The following is a 19,149-nucleotide window of genomic DNA, read 5'->3' as shown; positions in this document are numbered from 1 at the left end:
CCAAAGGCATAAAGTAATTTAAGTGACGAAGCAAACTAAAACGTTTTGCATCCTGATTGAATCAACTCTTTTATTAGGCTTTGTTTTCTATCCCCATTAAACTGCTTCTCCACCCTACTTTGGAGAGCTCAGGGCATACAAGAATTTGGAAGCCAAAGGCAGCAAAGGACTCACTTTTGTTTCCTCTGTGATATCTGTATTCCTTTTATGACTTTTATTCTGTTTCTACTAAATTGTATCATTTGATGAATGTAATAAATGGACTGACTTTATCCAGAAAGAAAAGTAGCTTCCATGCTACTTCTAGGACCTAGGTCCTCTTAGAAGTATTGTGTGAAGCCAGCTGAGAAGGTCACAGATCATCTTCACCACTTCAACCCATTAAAATTATTTTTTTTAAAATGAGTTCACCATATACATTCTGAACTAGTGAAGTCAAATAAAGCAGCGGATCCATTTCTTCCCGACTGAATCCCCTCCTAGATTGTTTAATAAGTGGTTTCATCTGCAATAACGCACTCCTACTGTGTCCCTCTCTCACACTTTATCTTCAAGTGCCTCTGTGAACTGGGTGCATATAACTAAAATATATCAAAGGAGTCACCTCGATATCTATTATCAGATAAATGAGGATAAGGCATATCCTGTTGAAGATGACACAGACCCCCAGAACCTGGTAACAGCATACTATCCCTCTAATAAAACTGTAATAATTCAGGCACCTCTCACCTGAGTGTTACTATGATTGCTGATGGCTGGGCACATGCTGTGATGAGCGTAACAATGAAGAGAAAAATGAGGAATGGAATGAGTGTATTGCAGGTTCGATTACACTTCCCAGATACAGCATAACCATTCTCATTGAGATATGTTTTGACGATCACCACTCTCAGCTGACTGCGCTGTCCAACTGTCGGTGGTGTAATAACTTGTCTGCTTTGGACACAGGCACATTCTGTATAATTTCTTATCTGTGGAACATCAAAGACAAGGAGCATCAAATGCTAAGGTTTCTTGTTTGTATTTTATGCTTCCATTGAATTGGCACAATGCGCTAGCTAGGGGGAAACTGAAAGTGACTTATTGATCTTATATTATCTTACAACGCTAAGGAAAGGGCCAGGTATTTATAGGAAAGAATCAGTGCAAATGATTAAGCACTCCCCACCTTCCACCCCCTATTCTCTCCTAAAAAACAACACCTGCACACACCTGTTACCTACACAAATGCAGGTTTGGAACATGTGCTTGCAGAGGTAAATTGGAGTTCCATCCTATATAATCATGCAGTTCCTTGTGGGCTAGAACAAGGTTCCCAAACTGGTGCATGGACCACACGTGAGCTTCATTTGTGTGGCCTGTGGCATGCCTGCATTAAATATTCATTTTGATTTTTAACTGTATTTTTACAGCTCTGATTGTTTATATGGCATTCAAACTGTAATGCAATGAAATAAAATCCAAGAAATAAAAGGAGCAATAAAAATGCAGGCAGCATCCAGCACAGCCCATTACAGTTGCCACAACAAGCAGAAAAACCATTGAGTGGTCGGTCCTCCAAGACCCTCAACATTTTTGAAGAGCTCCATGAGGGGAAAAGTTTGGGAAATACTGGGACAGAAGTAATGAGCTGCTAAAGACTTTAGAGTCTAAGAGAAGTCAGTGCAGAAATCAAGGCAAAAGAAGTTAGTTCTTTAAACACACTATGGTGGGTCTGGCAGGAGAGGTTAGGACAAAGTAGAGTTATGTAATATTAGAGCTGGGCAGCACAAGTGGGAAATCAGGCCAGGAGTAGAGCTGGACAACTGAGTAGGATAGGCAAACAAGGATATAGCATTGAGCAACTGGGGGGGGGGGGAGTAGCAGATTACACAACCATTTAGCTACTACAACCTTCTCCAACCTTGCTTCCCCCCAGATGTTGTTGGGACTACAACTCCCACCATCCCTGGCCATTGGCCATGTGAGGTGGGAATGATGGGGGTTGTAGCCCAGTAACATCTAGGAGAAACCAGGGTTGGAGATGACTGAGTTACAGCTACTGATTGGCTAGTGTGGGGCAGGCTAGCAGCTTCCCTGAAAAAGATTTGCTGGTGGGTGTTTAATCAGTATAGCTCGCAAAATCCAAATGTACTGCCTTCCTGAGTGGAAACACCCACCCTTTCTGTGTGTTCTAAAAAGAGCACTAACACATCTTCAGTTAGTTATGGAAGGAAGGAGACCCCTTTTAGAAGAACAGGAACTTAAGGCAGAAAGACTATAATAGCAATTGGATTTAAGGAATGCCTGAGGTTAGATCATTTGAAGAACAGAAACCCTCCTTGGCTGTGAAAGCACAAAAAGGTTTTGCAAATCTTGTAAGCTGAATATTACATCTGAAGAAGAAGGTCTCCTATTTCAGTCGAAGATATTTTTCCATGCTTAAGGCTGGGGATCTCATTCAGTAGAGGAGCAACTGTCATTTTCTGTTAAGCTATATGTCAGTATCTTTAGGAACTTGCCTTATGTCAAGTCAGATCATTGGTCTATCTAGATTAGTAGTGTCTGGACTGACTAGCAGTGGCTCTTTGGGGTTTCAGCATATACCAGGGGTTTAATCTGGGACTTTCTGCCAGAAAAGCATGTGCTCTGCTGTTGAGCTAATGCCTGTCTTGTGAGTGAGTGGTTTGGGGATGGGTAGCATTGAAAATGGAAGAAAGGGGTAATGACCTTACTTGCTTAAGTGTTTTTCTGCATGGCATGAGAAGCAGAGTTTGTGTACTTGTGGATATCCTTACCCCTGTGCTATGATTTCCACTGCTGATGCAACCAGCCAGACAAGGGTTGAAATATGTGATTCCATCTGACCCACACACGGGTTCATATTCATGGATTTTGCAGCCACAGTTGACGTTACAGCTCCCGGTGAGATTCCTATGTGCCATGGTGAGTGTAGGACTACAGAAAAAGGAAATTACAGTATGCATTAGGTGAAGAAAATGTTAAATAGTTATAGCTGTAAGACCAGGGGAACCACCCTGAGACCTGCGTGTGTAGGGCAGCATATAAAAGAAGAAGAATACTACTACCATTTGTCAAACGAAAAGTGACTTGTGAGATGTGCCCTGCCCCATTTTCACTAGAAGTCCTGCCTCCTTTTAGGACAGGTTTAGGATTCCCCACAAATGTGATATTTTGGAGTGCTGCATTGTGGGTCTGATTACACCATTTAAGATCAGACTTGCCTGCCTCTTGTATCAGCAACAGCAAATATTAGAACTTATCATCAATATTTCTCAAACAGAAATGCTGATTGCACTTTTGTGTTCTTTGTGTTTATTGGTTGGGCGTGACCGGAGCTCCTAAGGTTTTGGGGTCATATGGGGACGATGACTTGAAACACAATCCATGGGGTCATGGGCAACAAGAGAAGCATCCAAATGGATCACAACCCACCCCAAAAACAATGTTTAGGGTGGCGAAATAGCACTTTGAGGGGGCAGGAATCCTACAAGAGGCAGGATATCGAATGAAGGAGGTGGGGCACCTGTCACTTTTAGTTTGCTCCTTTATTCTGAAATATTCCCGCATTGGCACAGATACTTTAGAAATTGTTTTCTCCAGTCATACAATTACTAATCCATTTTTATGTAGGTGGATCCACATTTTATGTGGCACTGCAGGGACACTAGAGTTCACTGCACTTACACAGCAGTTATATGAAGGGAAGACATGGGGCCCCATACATGGACTGAAATTCTCTGTCCACTGTGTATTTGGACATGTGCATCTTCACACTTTGCTTTTACACAGCATCACATGTAGATTGGTGCTTGATGCAGTAAGATGCAAATGAGCTCTTAGTTACTACTGGTAGAGGAGAAGAGCTCATGCTTCTACCCTTGAACAAAAGGGGTCTGTTGGCCATCCATCTAGATGGAGTTTAGACCATTTTCAATATGCTAAATCTTGACTAAGATAATTTCTGATTCCAAAACCATTCAGATACACATCTTGCTTAAACTGACTAAATAATAAAAGTTCCTAACTATATAGTTGTTATTGTTTCAGTTCTGTTGCCTGCATATAACCATGCAAATTACTTTAATAATAATAATAATAATAATAATAATAATAATAATAATAATTTAGTATTTATACCCCATTCATCAGGCTAGGTTTCCCCAGCCACTCTGGGCAGCTCCCAACAGAATATTAAAAACCACATCTATCCCTCAAAAACATCTGTTTAGTAAGCATACATACCTGCATAGCAGAAAATGAAAATTCCAGTCATCTATTATTGCATAAGTTAGTAGGAAAGTACCATAAATATCAATAAAAAGGATACAGCACAGGTTTCCATAGAAACCTGGACTTGGCCCAGCAAGACAGCTTATAAATATTTAAATAAAATGAATAAATAAGACTTGTAAGAGTCTGAGTCTCTTTGCCTTTTAAAATGATCTTTAATCATTATAGTTATATTGTGCCCCAGTGAGCTAATATTACTCTTATGTATAATGCTACCTTCTATAGGTTTTTCTACCCAATGTATTTATGTACTTTTAAATTATCTGATTTAAAAAAATACATTTTATTAAAGGTATTCTTCAGCTATCACTGCATTTTCTAATTACTGTATTTATAGTACTGGGCTAAAGTATTTGCTTCAGTCAATTATACCAGAGGCAAGACTAAGTTTTGCAGTAGAAGAAAACAAAAAGGGTGCTTCTTTTGTCTGCAGCAGAAATTCTATTGAATATTCATGGCCAACACTGAAAAGACATCACTGACCAAAGCTCACTGCGAAGCTCTCAACAAACAAATAACATTCTGCAAAACATAAAAGCTTTTTGAAAGCTGATTATATTTACACATGTCTTTTATGAACAGTTCGATACTGTTTGAATAAATAAGCAGTGAACTCAAATAAGAACACAGCACTGAGAAATTTTTGAGTCATCATTTTGTTTTATGGTGAGCACTGGATTTTGAAGCATTACTTTGCTCTCATTGGAGGAAGGGGGACCAAAAAGGTGAATTAGATTTCTAAACAAAGTGTTGTTCACCTTCAGTGTTACTCAGGAATTTGAAAAACAGCTCTACGTTTTAAGCAGTGACAGTGAACGCAACTGCCACATAAGGAGCGGAAAAACCCTTAGGGTTATGTCAAAGATGGTGTGATTTTATTTTTCAAAATAGGATGAAAAGAATGAAAAGCAAGAGTAGCCTTTATCCAATCAAGTGTGTGACCAAAAGATGCTCACACAAGGTGAACTCCTTTTTCCTCCTCTCCACACAGCCCTCTTGACACCCCCCCAAAAAAAACCCACATTCCTGAAGGTTGGGGGATTCTCCAGAGGCTAGAGTAGAAGTGGGGAATTTGGGGTGGGGGGATAGGCCAAGCATCACTCATAGAAGCCTCCCTCTACCTGATTTTCCCCAATTCCCTTCTCCAGTTTCAGCTCTTCTGGTACTTATTCCAGGCCTTTCCTGAGAGTCTGCGGCAATTTGGGAGACTTCTGGGGGTAAACAAAGAGAGCTTTCCATTGCATCATAAGCACAAGGGGGTATAGGCCTATATTTGCGGAGATGGACCCCCAAGAGTGATGAGTGCGACTACGCCTAATACATTGCAAGCATGCAATTCATAGAAGGAAGCTCCTTAAGCAGTGATTAGCTACAGCTCCCTATGGAGTGTATCCTCTGAAGCAAACCTGGATTTGCAAAATGTACGAAATGGTCCCAAGTGCCTTGAGGAGATGCCGTCCCTCAAAAGCACAGTTGCCCAGCGGAAAATGTGGGAACCCGCCAACTGTCTGCAGCACGCCAGACGTGGCTCCTCTCTCAGGCAGAAAGCATGCTGCCACAGATGGTCAGAGAAAAAGAGGGAGCCACGAGATCGCAATCCTGCTTGGACGAGGAGGGCAGGGAAATGTGACTCCAAGGAGCTGCTGGGGTTGTTAGTTGAGGGAAACTGCCCCCCCCCAACAAGCTCTGAGAGAGAAAGAGAAAGGGCATTCCTGCTCTCTGAGGAGACACAGGAAGTGCCAAGCTCCTGGCCCAATCACTCTAAAATGAACTCCACCAGAATCCCAAAAGCCCAACTGCAAACACCGTGACACCACCACTACCTCCTCATCCACAATCAGGACGAAGGGAGACAAAGGAGTACAAACACCCTCACACACAGGCAAAAATCTAATTACAATCACCCAGAAAAAAGACAGAGGAGAGGAACACTGAAGACTAGAATAAAATAAGGAAATTCCCCTCAAAGTCCCAAATGTTAATACATTTAATTTGCTGTGCCCTAAAGGAGCCTACATAACGAAGGAGGCACAAAAAACTGAATTGTTGCTGTGACTGATCTTTGCTTCAAATTACTGATCAAGGTGAAGAGAGAAGGAATTGAAGCTGTTGAGCCTGGCACTTTAAGAAGTGGAGTAATGACTGATTTCTGGCTGCCATTTGGAACATTTTGTGAACTCCTTCAGGCTTGTCATATAGCAGTCAGATACAGCTGCAGCCAACATAAACAACAACATGAATGTATCCGGCTTGTAAACAACAGACCCCTCACTAATGAATTTACTCATGAACAACTCACTGTTGTCACTGCTCTTTTTATTTTTCCATTTATACTCAATGCAATGAAGACTAGCTGGTTTGTCTGATCCTAAGAAGGATCCTTTTGGATCAAAGGAAGGGACACTAGCTCCAGCATCCTATTCCAAAAGTGTCAGGGGTTTGGGGAATCCTGCAAACAGGACTCAAAAGCTTCTTGGGCTCTTCTATCCCCATCTTCCTCATTGTAGAAAAATATTCTTACTTGGCTTTCAATGCTAATGCATGTTTTAATCCCCCATCTTTCTTTAATTAATTGTATTTCTCATTTGAACATAGGTTTTAATACTCTGCATTTGAAGACTCAAGTACTTTAGCTTGATTTATAATTTATTGTACCTTTTGTGCTTCACTTATTAACAATCATGCATTAAAAACTTAATAAAAATACTTTTAGATCAATGAAGGGCAACAAAGGATTGCCGTTGTCTGTCCCACACACATGCACACACCAGGAACTTAAATTCAGAGGCACTGGAACCTGAATGTTCCATTTGACTATCATAACCAATGTTCACTTTCTCCACAGCACAGATAATACAGTGGAACCTCAGGTTAAGTACGTAATTCGTTTCGGAGGTCCATACTTAACCTGAAACTGTACTTAACCTGAAGCACCACTTTAGCTAATGGGGTCTCCTGCTGCCGCCACGCCGCCGGAGCACGATTTCTGTTCTCATCCTGAATTCTTAACCTGAAGCACTATTTCTGGGTTAGCGGAGTCTGTAACCTGAAATGTATGTAACCTGAAACGTATGTAACCTGAGGTACCACTGTATTATAAACCTCTAACTACGCCCCTGCTTAGCTGTCAAAAAAACAACCTTTAGACAATGGTCGAGCTGCCAATATCGATCCTAAGATATAATACACATAAAGTCCTGGAGTTTTCAGATGATAATGGGAAATTATGGCAAATCAGCATAGGACTGAGTGTGTCAACATAAATTTACGGAATATCCTTTCAGTCTTTCGGTAGTTTCCCAACTTTTGCAACCAAGTGCAAAATCTAAGAGTAAGAAACACAAAGGAATATTAATGTTTCTCCCAAACTGAAAGCTGTGTTTTTACACTGAACCACCAAAACCGTAGTTACCCTTCCTATTACACTGGCATCATAGTTTTAGGATACATACATCTGCCGAAAAGCAAATCTTTTTGCAACATTTGTTTATGTCACAAGGTTTTAAAGAGAAGGTTCTGCTTTTGGTCCCGTGCATAAGAAATAAATCCATTTACTAGAATTTATAGAGCACCTACAGCTTTGTTACAGCTATGAAAGGAGAAACAAGACCCTTCTCTTAAGAGTTTAAAACCTAAAACAGTGGATTAAAAAGGATATGATAGGCAAATGTGAAAACATGCGGATATGAGAATGTAAGAGCGCTGCTGGAGCAGACCATCCAGCCCAGTACGCTGCTTCCAACTGTGGCTAGACAGATTCTTCAAGGAAGCCCACAAGCAGGACATGAAGGTCACAGCATCATTTCTCTGACTCCAGGACTAACTTGTGGCACAGCCCCCTTCTCTCTCCAGCATCCCCTATTTGAATGGGTGGGTGCAGGGAATTGGGGAACTGGTTGGTGTCCTTTTAGTCCCCTTTAAGCTCCTTATCTTCCTAGCTGCCTGATTTATATTTATACCCAGGCATGGCACTGTGGCAATACATTAATTATACATGAGTGACAAATGCCCTTTAAACATTTTCCCTGTACCAGGGATTAGGATCGGTTTCCAGTCTGGAGACCATAGGCCTAAATAAATTCTTTCTTCACAAATGCTATGGGACCTGTAAATCCGAACAGCAGCACTCCCAATGTCCCTGGGATCTCAATGTCACTGATTATTATGGTGTTTATATTTCCTACTCCCTGTTGTGCCTGTTGCTAGTCGCATGCTACATCCCGATGGCTCCTCCAGGTGCCTCAGAATTGGAAAAGCCTGCAGGAACTCAGGAGCTGTGGCAATAGTTAGCAGCTCTCTTGACAATGAAGGCATCATAAGGCTTCTGTCCCTCCACTTACCCCTCCTCTCTCTGTGTGTCCTAGTGCCTGCGGAATTTTGCTGAACTTCTGTTTTCACACTGTTTCTAATTTGGCGGAACCTACCATACAAGACCTGGATGTCAGTGACTGCCTGGTCTCCAACATCCCAAAGTCTGGGAATCAAAGATGGGGCCTAGTGATGTCACAAGGTGGCTAACTCCTGAGTGGGGGGAAAGGCCGGCAAAGGGGCAGCCAGATAAGTGAAGGAGATGAAAATTAGCAATAAACTATACAAGATGTCCCTGCGTTTTGCTGTAGGGTGCTTTGGCTCTTGGAATGGCTATCTTGTTCCTCTGCGCTTATATTGCCTAGCTCTGCCTCACCATCATGTGGACAGTCATAAATATGGTTACAGATAGGTAGTCGTGTTGGTCTGCCATAGTCAAAACAAAAAAAATTCCTTCCAGTAGCACCTTAAAGACCAACTAAGTCAGTTCTTGGTATGAGCTTTCATGTGCATGCATGTATCTGAAGAAGTGTGCATGCACACGAAAGCTCATACCAAGAACTGACTTAGTTGGTCTTTAAGGTGCTACTGGAAGGAATTTTTTTTGTTTAGTCATAAATATGTTCATCCCTTAAAGGTAAAGATAAAGGGACCCCTGACAGTTAAGTCCAGTCGCGAACAACTCTGGGGTTGTTGTGCTCATTTTGCTTTAGACTGAGGGAGCCGGCGTTTGTTTGCTTTTGCAGACAGTTTTTCCAGGTCATGTGGCCAGCATGACTAAGCCACTTCTGGTGAAGCCAGAGCAGCACACGGAAACGCCGTTTACCTTCCCACCGGAGTGGTACCTATTTATCTACTTGCACTGCATGCTTTTGAACTGCTAGATTGGCAGGAGCTAGGACTGAACAACAAGAGCTCACCCCGTAGCGGAGCCTCGAACCGCCAACCTTCCAATCAGCAAGTTCAAGAGACACAGTGTTTTAAACCACAGCGCCACCCACGCCCCATGTTCATCTCTTAGGAATGATTAATTTGAAACCAGATGATCCTGAGTTCCTGTTGACTTTACCCCCTGGTATCAGTTTAAAAGCTGCTCCACTACCTTTTTAAAATGTTGTTTGGTTGCACTCTGGTGCAAGTGGAGTCCATCTTTTTTATACAGGCCTGGTTTGTCCCAAAATGTTATTCAAATCCAAACCCCTTCTCCTGACACGATCATCTCATCTCATCTACTCATTGACGCTCCTCACCTCTGCCTATCTAGCTACCCAGTATGTGGAGCAGGCAGCATTTAAGGAAGAAATAACTTGATGGTGCTGACTTTCGACCTCCTTACCTAACAATCTACATTTAGCTTCCAGGACCACAGAAGTACATTTCCCACTTCACTGGTGTCAACATGCACCACAAAATCCTGTAGACTGGCAGCTCTAACAACTCATGCGAACAAGACAGCCCCCACAGATAGAAATAGCGACAATGATTTACCAGGGAACTGGTACCATAAAACAAGGATGGTTGGAGCATATGCTAAAGATGCAACACATGATGTTGGAAAAGTACTTCAACAGTTGCAGAACACAGAGGAGCACCTTCAGGCATTTGGTCCAAACTAAGAGGTCTGCCAAGCTTATTGCTCCTGCAGCATGGTGGCAATGCCTGTGTATAACACGGCTCTGGCTCCTCTTGCTTGTCACTTCTCTCAAACTGCGCCATTTTCTGCATCAAGTGAAATAAACTGATAAATATTCAAAAATACACACAATTAAGGAACAAGGAATGTGAAAGCATTAAAATGCTTGTTTTAATTCAATTTAAGTCCTTCCATTTATGCTACTATTTTCTAGGAATATTATTTACTAATATATAACTAGACCAAATAAATATGGGTTCAAGTTGGCTATTTTTGCTACACTTACTTTGACACTTTAGTTTGCTTCTATGCATAGTTTACTCAGAAGCAATTCCCACCAATTTCAATGGGACTAAGTTCACTCCCCAATTAAGTGCACATAGGGCTGCATCTTTATATTCAATTAGCATCTACATAGTCAATTAGCAAAACACATTTCAGTTTAACATGTTGTGTAAAGGGCTTTCTATGTTTACTCAAGCCCCAAAATTCTGTGAAATTACATTAATGCCATGTTCTTAACAGACATTATGTAGGCAATATTGATAGAATATTGTATCTTATCCTGTAGCTAATTCCAGCTTCACTACTGCCATGGCTATCAGTGCAGTGGCGTAGCGTGGGGGGTGCCAGGGGTGCCGGCCGCACCGGGCGCAACTTAGGCGGGGGGCGCACTCGCACTAGCAGCTCTCTGCCCCTACTAAAATCCACGGGTTAGGGAGTCCGCGCTCGCTTGGCTTGGCGAGGAGGTCGCAGAAGGGGGAGAGCAAAGCCTTCTGCCGCGGGCAAAAAAAGGAGAGGAAGCCGGGCGGGCGGGCTGGCTGGCTGGCTGGCGGGGGTCTGGCTGCGTCTGCTGCTGCCGTTGCCGCTGCTGCCGGGCTTTGACAGCTTGGCGAAGTGGAGGGAGAGGAGCTGTATGGTAATTGCGGCTCTCTCTCCACTGGCCGCACCGAGCAGGGAGTCTGGCGAGGGGGCGGGAAGAGACTTTTCCCCCTTTTTTCTACCTCGCCTGGTCAGAAAGGAGAGCGGAGTCTCCTCAGGGCGCCCTCAGGCAGGGCAGGGCAAGGCAAGCAGAGCGAGGAGGAGAGAGAGGGGAAGGGGGGGGGAAGCAGCCAGGAAACGCCGCGGTGTGGAGGGGGAATCAATTAAGGAGAGAAAGCGAAAAGCCTTGGAGAAAGGGAAAAAAGGAAAGAAAAGAGGCAGCTCCGGGAGAGCGCGGGGGAAAGAGAAGCCTCGCTGCTGCTGCTGCTGCTGCTTGGGAGAGTAAATTACTGTACTTGCCTTGCCCCGGGTTAGGGGGCGCAAATTACTTGCCTTGCCCCGGGTGCTGATAACCCACGCTACGCCGCTGTATCAGTGGCAGAGCTGTAGACCTAGTCCCAGATTGTTCTGTTTACTGAAATAGACACATGGAATCTATGCAACCAATACCATTCACACAGAATGATAGAGCTGGAACCAAAGGCTTTTTTTCCCCAACAAATCTGATTACCTTTTGAGAAAGCTATGCCTATAATTCTCTCATCAGGCAAACTTGAAATGGAAAATGTGAAACACAATTTTAAAAGGAAAAAAAATATTCTCACTAATGATTTCTTATTAATATCACACGTCATTTAGAAGGGCAAGAATTCACAAGCAACTTTAGACTAATTTATTAAGTGAAATAAGAGTTGCCAACTTTTATTGGCTACTGATGCTTTTTTGCCAGTACAATTGGTTTACTGGGTGACATTAGCAGGGGTACGCGTAGGTCCCCATGGCCTAATATCACACCAGCTGATTTCTACACACTGTATGGTTGTTAAAGATCAAAAGCTGGCCCAGCTGGGGGTTTTCAGGTCAACTGGAAAGCCTTGCATTTAAAGGCTGCAATGGAGAGAGAGGAAATACAGCAGATAAATCACACACAAGCACCCTAAATCTCCTTTTCTACTTTTTTTTTCTGAAGGTTCTTCTGTGCCTTAAAAATCTGCCTGTTGAAAATTCAACCCCATGCCTCTCAAACTATTTTTTACTTATCTCCTGGGTTTCTTCTCCTTATCCCTTTTCAATGTAATTTCTAATCCCTTGCCTTACCTCAGGGGTCTGCAACCCGCAGCTCCGGAGCGCATGTGGCTCTTTTACACCTTTGCCGCGGCTCCGGGGCGGATACTAGCGAGGGGAGGAGGCGCATTGTGCGCCCCAACACTCCCCACTGTGGCGGGCGCTGTACTGGCTGTGCCATCGCATGGGGGCGGTGCGTGCGTTAGTCACCTTCCCGCCCGCTGTCAGATTGGAGGGCAGCGGCACACATGCTTTAAACGTCACAATGGTTTTGCAGCTCCCAGTTTTTTTTTCTTCGGAAACGGGTCCAAGTGGCTCTTTTTGTCTTAAAGGTTGCAGACCCCTGCCTTATCTGAACTGTAAACCCTTCAATAATGTGGCTGTCTGTGAGAATCCTGCTTAGCAACTACATGCTTCTTTACTTCCAGAAATAATAAACAAGTCCATTGACTAATATTGGCCACAAAAATGCCTTTTTCAATGAAACTACCATTAGAGGAAGGCACATACTAGACTTTCCTCTTGACCTAACACAACAAGCCATTTCTCAAAAGATGCAGTAGAAATTGAGAAATCTTTCGGGGGGGGGGGGCATTTCAGCACAGCCTTTGAAAGAAAAACACACATAACAGCTGTCAACATGCCAGAGTCAAGCTTCAAATCAGTTTATTGAACCATTTTATAACTATAAGCCATAAAACCTTATTTCCCATAATTTCTCATTATTATAGCAGAATGTGTTCCAGCCAACTCACTATTAACACATAGGCACAATTATGGCCTCATAATGCAAATGATATACATTAAGATATATTACTGAGGATAAAGTCTGAATATCCAAATTTATTGCTAGTCATAGAATTATAGAGTTGGAGGAGATCCTGCGCAGCCTACCTAATAAAACTCCCTGCTTGGTACAGGAAATCCAAAATCAGAGCATCCCCAAGAAAAGGGGCTGAAGTGGTTGAGCCCAGTCGGTGGCACTGGCTCAAAGGCGAAGCTGACACTCCAGGTAATCTTAACTCTCTTAAGGCAGGCTGTAAATGCACAGGAAAGCGTGAAGGCATAACGACTCCCCTTCTCTCCCGTTCCCTGCGATTTGACGGGGAACGGGAGAATGAAAAGCAAAATGTGGCGCTCAAAACAAATGACTGTCGAGGGAGGGAATAGTAAGAAACTGCCTTTGCGCAAGAAAGATGAAGGAAAGGAAACCGGGGAAAGAAAGGGAAGCGAGAGGAGCGGCTTTTCGGTTGAAACTGCCAGGAAGCAAAGTGGGGAGGGCGGGAAGTGCCAAGCGAACCAGGGAAAAGAAGCCGCTTAGTAAGGCGGTGGGAAGGAGCATGGAATGAGAGAAAACCTCAGGGTTCAGTCCACAACAGCCTCGCAGCTCCTGGGGCTCCTCTGTACCTTGTCAAGCTGGAGCAGCCTTTCTCCCAACCGACGAGGCCTCGCCTTCCCCAGCCCTCTGGACCCGCGTGTTCCCTGGCACTGCCCACCATGTTCCTGTGCCACTAAAACTTTGGGCCAAGACCCGTTAGATGGCAGCGGGTTCTGCAATTGCCGGGTGGGCCAGGTTCAGGACCCTGGCAGGCCGGATGTGGCCCGCGGACCCTAATTTGAGGATGCCTGCTCTAGGTAATTGGTTCCGCTGTCATACTAGTTTTTCCACTGTCAAATTGCTCTTATTAAGATGTTTCCCCTAATGTTCAAGCAGTTTCTATTCTCTGGCCTAGAGGTTAGGTCTTGGGTGCTTGTCCCAAATATCTAGCATTCTGAGTCAGATCTGTCTTATTTAATATAAGACAAGGTTACTCACTTTGTAAGCCCAGAACAAGAGGCTATTTCTCCATTTTTCTGCCTTTGCTGAACATAGGCATGCACATACAGTCCACAAGGAATTGTAGGGCCTCAGGCTGAAAAAGGTTCTCCACACCTGCACAAAAGCTTCAGATTGTGGTTATCTCTCTCCCTCTCCCCCCCCCCACTCTCTTTTGATTGCCACATTTAATGTCCTTATGAAATAAGGCAAGTTTACTACCATTATATAAGCAGGATAGCTTTGATGAAGGCATGAATTATTTAGAAAGCCAAAAGATACTTACCCGGTAGTATATGGTATGTTTATCCCCCCTAGATTAATGCTTTCGCATCCAACAATGAACAGTGTTGAAAAGCAGAGCAAAGACACACCACTGCAGATCATTGCCAGCTTTGCAGACTCTCTTGCACTGAGCTTGAGTTTTTTTATAATGTAGCCCCCCAAGACAATACCAACACCAGCGCTTGGAACAATGATCACACCTGATTAAAAGGAAAGAAAATGGTAAAATTAAAACACTTTCTATGTTACAAAGAATGAAAGAATAAAAGGGGGCGGGAAGAGAAAAGCCTTCCCTACCAGTGTGGCTGTGAAATTTCTACACTATTTTTTATGATAAAACACTTAATATCCCATCCTTAAATTCAAGCAGAACTCTCAGGGTGTCATGCAAAGACAAAACAATATGACCCCATTGCCTAAGGCTGGTTCTCACACCACCAGATGAGGTGATAACTGGGCAATTTCATGATTGCCCCGCAAACAATGAATCTGCTTAAGATCAGCCTCAGAGGTCCTGTCTGTGGACTCACCATCCAGATCCATCAGAGTGGTCAGAACTAGAGACAGGCCATTTTGGTGGTGGCCCCCATATTTGTGGAATGCCCTCCCTAAAAAGGCGCGCGCACACATATCGTACTGGATTTTATGCAGACCTTTCAAGCAGTTTTTAATGAACGTGTGTGCTGCTGTGCATGGTTTTAACCACTACTGCTTTAATGTATTCAGATTGATTTTATTAGTGCATGAAGTATACAATAAATTCTATAGTGATTTTTATTAGCATATGAAGCATATAATAAATTCTATAGTGTTGTATTTATGTACCAGAAGGGTGGGCAATATACAAATTCTGAAGTAATAGTCTTCTATACAAAATTAAAAATCAGTGCATATAAAAAAACACACACCTAGATATGAAGGAGAGGGAATCTAAGTAGCCTAGCCTTCTCTGTGACATGCTACTTTTTTGGCAGGGTTTTTCTTCTTCATGGAGGAGCATTTCATCATATGTTCATCACCTTAAGTGAAAAGTACTGCAGTCCAAAACCCAACTTAACCGTCACAGCAATTCTTCATGAGAACTTCACCACAGCAAAAAAAGGGTCAGAATTTTCACTGCCCTTCAGTCATAAATAGAGCTATTGTTAAATACAAGCAGAAATATTGCTTTGTTTTCATGCTAGGCTGGGAAGGGAACCAGTTCCAAGTGTTGTTAGAAAATATGTGAAATTCAAGAGAATTAAATTAAGATTCTAATTGGGTGATAATTCTTTATTTGGATACAAATGTGGTATAGATTGTAATTCATTTCCTTTTAGATGGGATTTCATGACTAAGGATTATTTTATGGAACTGTCTTGCTGATGCTAGATCTAGTTTTTGAAAAGTCTCAACAGAGAGAGAGAGAGAAAATAGAAAAAAATGCATCACGGCCTAAAATATTTATATCTATCTATTTATTGCAAGTGGCAAAGCAAAGTCAAAGTAAACACATGGAAGGATGGTAAATTAACTGGATCTGCAAATCAATTACTTCACAGTAAGAAATTCTGTACTATCAAGGTGTGGACTATATGGGAAACAAATAAGAGCCTGAGAAACCAAAGGGCCTACTTTTGGCCTGTTGTTGCATCTCTACAAAATCTCCTCAGAATTTGGGAGCTCCTTTCCCTTTGATCTCTTCCCTTCTACCAACTGCTTCCTTGACATATGAACTCACAGTTATCCCTGCACGTGGAGTTCCTTCTATTTTAAACAAATATTTCATTATTTCTCATGGCAATCAAGAAGAAGAAACACTATAGTTATTGTGCAAAACTATAAACCAAATGTGCTAAACTCATTTGCTTTGTTTTCCTTTTGAGAATCTAGGTGATATTTGTTTATGCTCCCTATATAGGCCCTTGTATTAATGAGAAACTGTACCACTAGAAATAAGTGGTAAACAATTTATAGACTCCAAGAAACAGATTAAAATCAAACTGACAAAACGGACTTTGTAAAGGCCACACGGGAAACAACACATATTCTTTTTGACTATGTACTGTATACGAAATGCAAAGCAATGCATTCTAAAAAGAGCACTCGGTTATGCCATGATTTGCTCAAAGGAGATTCCAAAGTTAAGCATGTGCTAAGCAAGAGTGTCACATGTCATTTTCAAATCTAGTATCTGATTGCTTGCTACTGTGTCACACATAAGTTACTTTCCAAAGACAGCTAAGAATGGATTCTGAATGTGTCAAAGATGCTACTGTATTAAGTGCCCCAAACCAAGAATAGTTTTGAGTCAGCAATATCCAGTTTCTGTCCTTGAGTTGGCGTCAAAAGGTTGAAGCAAAAAGTTTTCCAACATTGGAGAAAATAATAATATACAAATACCTATTATATGTTTTTCACAAGTGGTACTAGGCAATCTTAAACAAGGAAATAGACCCCACTGAGTAGAGTGAGGCTTAAATGTGAGGAAAAAATGGACAGAATTGGGCTGTGAAAAAGACCTTTTTCAAAAATCTAAGTTGATCCAAAAGTATACATCAACTAACCAGTTTCTGTCTCTCTCATTCTTGGGTTGGACATTAGCAATCTCTCATATCAAGCTTAAGGCTTGGTTTACCCTGACTTTATGAGTACACATCTAAGACTAGGCAATGATACAATTAAGGCCCTTGGGTATGCCATAAAACACAGAAGCAACATTTGTTAAGAGCCTGAGTAGCTTCTGTACTAATCACATGGAATTACAAGACTGTCAATCAAAACAGCCTTTACTGTATTTTATGTTATAGAATGCACAACTTCCATACCCTGTGGAGGTGTCCATACAGGATTGTCTGCACCAATTTTCTTTATTTCTTTATTTGTACAAAACGTCTCTTGGTTACTCCCCTTATACAAATTTATTAAAATATGGAACATTTCAACTAAATTTCTCCTGCCCCGATAGGAATTCCATGTCAAGGTGCTTCCATTACTTCTCTTTATCTCTTCTAACTACACAGTTTTAACTACCCTTCCTAGACCTCTTCTTTGGCAGTAAATAGAAAGTGTTATCCCATTCAAGGACTCTAGAGCAGTGAAGTCTTGCCAAGATGCAATTTACATTAGGCTATTTTAGTTTAGCTAAATGGGTCCTTTCTAAGTACATTTATAAACCTTGATAATTATGTTAGCTGGCTTTTTAAAGGAGGCAAAACTAATTCATATAGGATGATCTTGGGAAAGGGTTTAGTGTTTTCAGGTTGATTTTATGATGCAACCTTTTAAAAAATGAATTGTTTTAGCTATGTTTTATGCTGTCTCAATGATAATCTTGGTTTTAATATTTAATGTCTTTTGTAAGCTGTTTTGAGTACGTGGCCAAAAGATGGGAGGGTTTATAAGGCATATTATGATCGCCACCACTGGAACCCCCAAATTCAGAGCAACATCCATTTGATTCTCAGGTGCTGGAAGCAAACATTATGGAATAGCCTTGTTTCCAATTAACTCAGAGGCCTGCAAATAGTCACTGTTGGGAGAAAATAGATGGACCTTTGGGTTGATTCAGCTTGGCAATTGTAACGTTTTAATGCCTTTACATGGAAATTCATACAAGAGCTATATAGATTTAAATAACCATACTAATAGCTTCAGTTATTGCTGAGATGAAAAATGAGTAAAGATATGGACAGGCCATTTGACCAATGAATGACCTGCAAGCAAGAGTGAGACACGCTGAAAGAGCAGTAAAGTTCACTGTTAAGCAATCAATAGCAATCTAACAGGTCAGGACAACCTTTTGATGGTGCTGGCATTGCCAGAGCAATTTTATTTCCACGTGAGAAAACATTATCACACTACAGACATGGCAAATTGCTCATATATAAACAATGGGTACCTTTAAGGCCGAATAGTTGCAAACTGTAAAACAAACAATTAAAAAGAGCATTGCTGAAACTTTTCTAATAGTTTTCTTTTGCCAGTCACAGAAGAATAATTCTTACAGGTTTTGTACTGATGGCAATGCCTTACCAGTGTAGATGCTGGCATTAGAAGCTGGGATGCCAAACTGTGACTCGATGAACTTGGGGATGAAGGTAATAAAAGCAGTAACAATGGCACTCTCGGCTGTGTATGACAAACTCACAAAAAGGAATGTCATGTTGCTTAAGATCCTGACAGCTGCTCTTGGAAGTTCTACAAATGACACAAAAATAAAAATAGAAGTATGACACATGAACTTTATATATACATAATGAATGGAAAACAAAAAGAAAATCAGCCTGCTTTGAACTGGATTTTAAGGAATGGTTACCCATCCAAGACCGCTTCCTGGGGGTTCCACAGTGTGAATACAAAATAATCTTAGCATATGTTAGGGCCTTTCCAACATTCCCAAGTGTGATTCCACAAGTAGAAGTCTTAGGAGTAAATAACTCAGTGACAGACCACCTGCCTCACAGGTAAAAGACTCCAGGTCCAATCTTTGGCATCTCATCCTAAACAGATCGGGTAGATGGTGATGGGAAAAATCTCTGTCAAAAATCCTGGAGAGACAGTCAGAGCGGACAATACTGGACTAGACTGACTCAGCATAAGCTAGGATCAGATGTCCAAGTCTCAGGAATTGTAACTGTAGAACTAAATAAACAATCCCGTTTGGCAGGCCTTGGTTATAATGAACAGCAGGGTACAGCCCAACATTATATGGATTTCAAAAGTTCCTTTTGATATGACTCTGGTTGTACAGAAGCTACTGCAGTATGGCTCCTTCATATGTGGGTCA

The 19,149-nt window shown here is 41.9% G+C and overlaps 1 protein-coding gene across 3 annotated transcripts in view; it reads right to left on the bottom strand.

The window, feature by feature from the left end:
• The window catches only part of SLCO5A1 (solute carrier organic anion transporter family member 5A1), a 59,743-nt gene that overhangs the window by 5,158 nt on the left and 35,436 nt on the right, over positions 1 to 19,149 (bottom strand). For all 3 annotated transcript variants that reach the window (XM_083747691.1, XM_083747692.1, XM_083747693.1), the window contains exons 5-8: positions 18,396 to 18,560; positions 14,383 to 14,581; positions 2,778 to 2,937; positions 730 to 971 (exon numbers count right to left, since the gene is read on the bottom strand). In XM_083747691.1, coding sequence (XP_083603817.1) covers positions 730 to 971; positions 2,778 to 2,937; positions 14,383 to 14,581; positions 18,396 to 18,560 — 766 coding nt within the window. The remainder of the gene's footprint in view (positions 1 to 729; positions 972 to 2,777; positions 2,938 to 14,382; positions 14,582 to 18,395; positions 18,561 to 19,149) is intronic.

The sequence above is a fragment of the Podarcis gaigeae genome (genome assembly GCF_964106915.1).
Source record: "Podarcis gaigeae genome assembly, chromosome: 7".
Taxonomy (NCBI): Eukaryota; Metazoa; Chordata; class Lepidosauria; order Squamata; family Lacertidae; genus Podarcis; species Podarcis gaigeae.
Note: the sequence above shows the minus strand (reverse complement) of the source record. Positions and strands in the feature narration are given on the sequence as shown.